Source organism: Naegleria gruberi, assembly GCF_000004985.1.
Source record: "Naegleria gruberi genomic scaffold NAEGRscaffold_193, whole genome shotgun sequence".
Taxonomy (NCBI): Eukaryota; Heterolobosea; class Eutetramitea; order Acrasida; family Naegleriidae; genus Naegleria; species Naegleria gruberi.
The window spans coordinates 8,885-10,292 of NW_003163145.1; the positions used below are offsets into that span (position 1 = coordinate 8,885).

General features: G+C 32.7%; 1 protein-coding gene across 1 annotated transcript; it reads left to right on the forward strand.

The window, feature by feature from the left end:
• Positions 1-1,087: 1,087 nt before the first annotated feature.
• NAEGRDRAFT_76555 (uncharacterized protein) lies at positions 1,088-1,403 on the forward strand (the record flags this gene model as incomplete). The annotated part of the gene is made up of 1 exon (XM_002668484.1): positions 1,088-1,403. A coding segment is annotated over one exon (316 nt), but the record flags the coding sequence as incomplete, so codon positions are not given.
• Between the last annotated feature and the right edge of the window lie 5 nt (positions 1,404-1,408).

The following is a 1,408-nucleotide window of genomic DNA, read 5'->3' on the forward strand; positions in this document are numbered from 1 at the left end:
TCTTCTAATTGTTCACAATAATGTATAGTCAATCAAACAATTAAAGATGTAACATGGAGTACCTCACATCTGAACAACCTCTATTCACTTGTAAACAAGTTAATTGTTGAGAAAACATGGAACATGAAAGGATGGAAACAATTCCGAAATTGTCATGTTTCCATCCTTTCATTGAATAATTACATATTTAATAGAAACTAAAAATTGTTTATTTTTGTACAAGGTGATGCAAGAGTAGGTACATTAATTAGTGAAGAATTTATTTTATTTTATTTTTTAACATTAATTTTTTTAATAAATTATTTAATTTCCAAAATAGGACAAACAATGTGGCTTAACAATTTCGAATAACTCAATTTACAGTATTACACACTGAACAGATTGTCTCAACCCTTTCCACTAACAAAATCATCAATTGTAATCCAATCTTTCGAATCATTTCTAATACTCAAAATCTTTCGGCAATTCGAAACAACACAAGAATCGATATAATTTCCATAATTAAATACTTTTTCCAGCACGTTTACAATTATATTTAAAGTGTTGACTTTCACTTTCGAGACTAAACTTTCCCAACAAGGTTTTGATAGGAAACTCTTCAACACATGAAGAAAGCTTGCGACTCGTAAGGCAGGACGAAACTGGTTTTGGTTGTGGAAAGCAGACGAAATTCATGGAATAATAGTCAATATTTCGTGCATTATTTAAATATCCAATAGAAATTGAGAAAAACTGTAGACTAAAGGTTTCGTACAATAAAACAAAAATTGTATTCATCTATACCAGTCTTTACCTTGCCAAATAAAATCATTAATTACGCAAATGGTAATAGACACTAATTGACATGGAGAAATTAGGAAAGTCTTGACACTAATTGGACGTAACTGTTCGAAAGTAGTTTATCCTAAACTCGCCTCATTTGAACAGGTATGGTGTTAGGTAGACACATTAGTATAGAGTAAATACATTTCAACAAACGGGTTCCATACAATTCGTTGAAACTACTTGATCTTCATTCATCTTCCGTAAGCATCTTTGAAAAAAAATACAACAAACTATTCGAAACAAAACTAAACAAAACTAAACAATGAATATCGAGCTCAATGACACATCTCCTGCAACTGTCGACAAGACAAACTCTTCCAACAACTTTCTAGATGCACACAATGATGTACTCTCTGGAAGTTCTCTCGATATCCACCACCATCCAAATTCTCCAACTTTTGCTGACCACCAACCAACTTCTCCTTCCTCACCTCCATCTGGCGTTAAATACAGAGAAGATTTCACCATCGATATAGAAGCTGCCAAGCAATCTGCCTCCAAGTCTACAACCTCCAGATCAAAGACAGTTTCGTCTTTGAAGAGTAGGGATTCAGATATAATTTTTACTATTCATACATGTGTG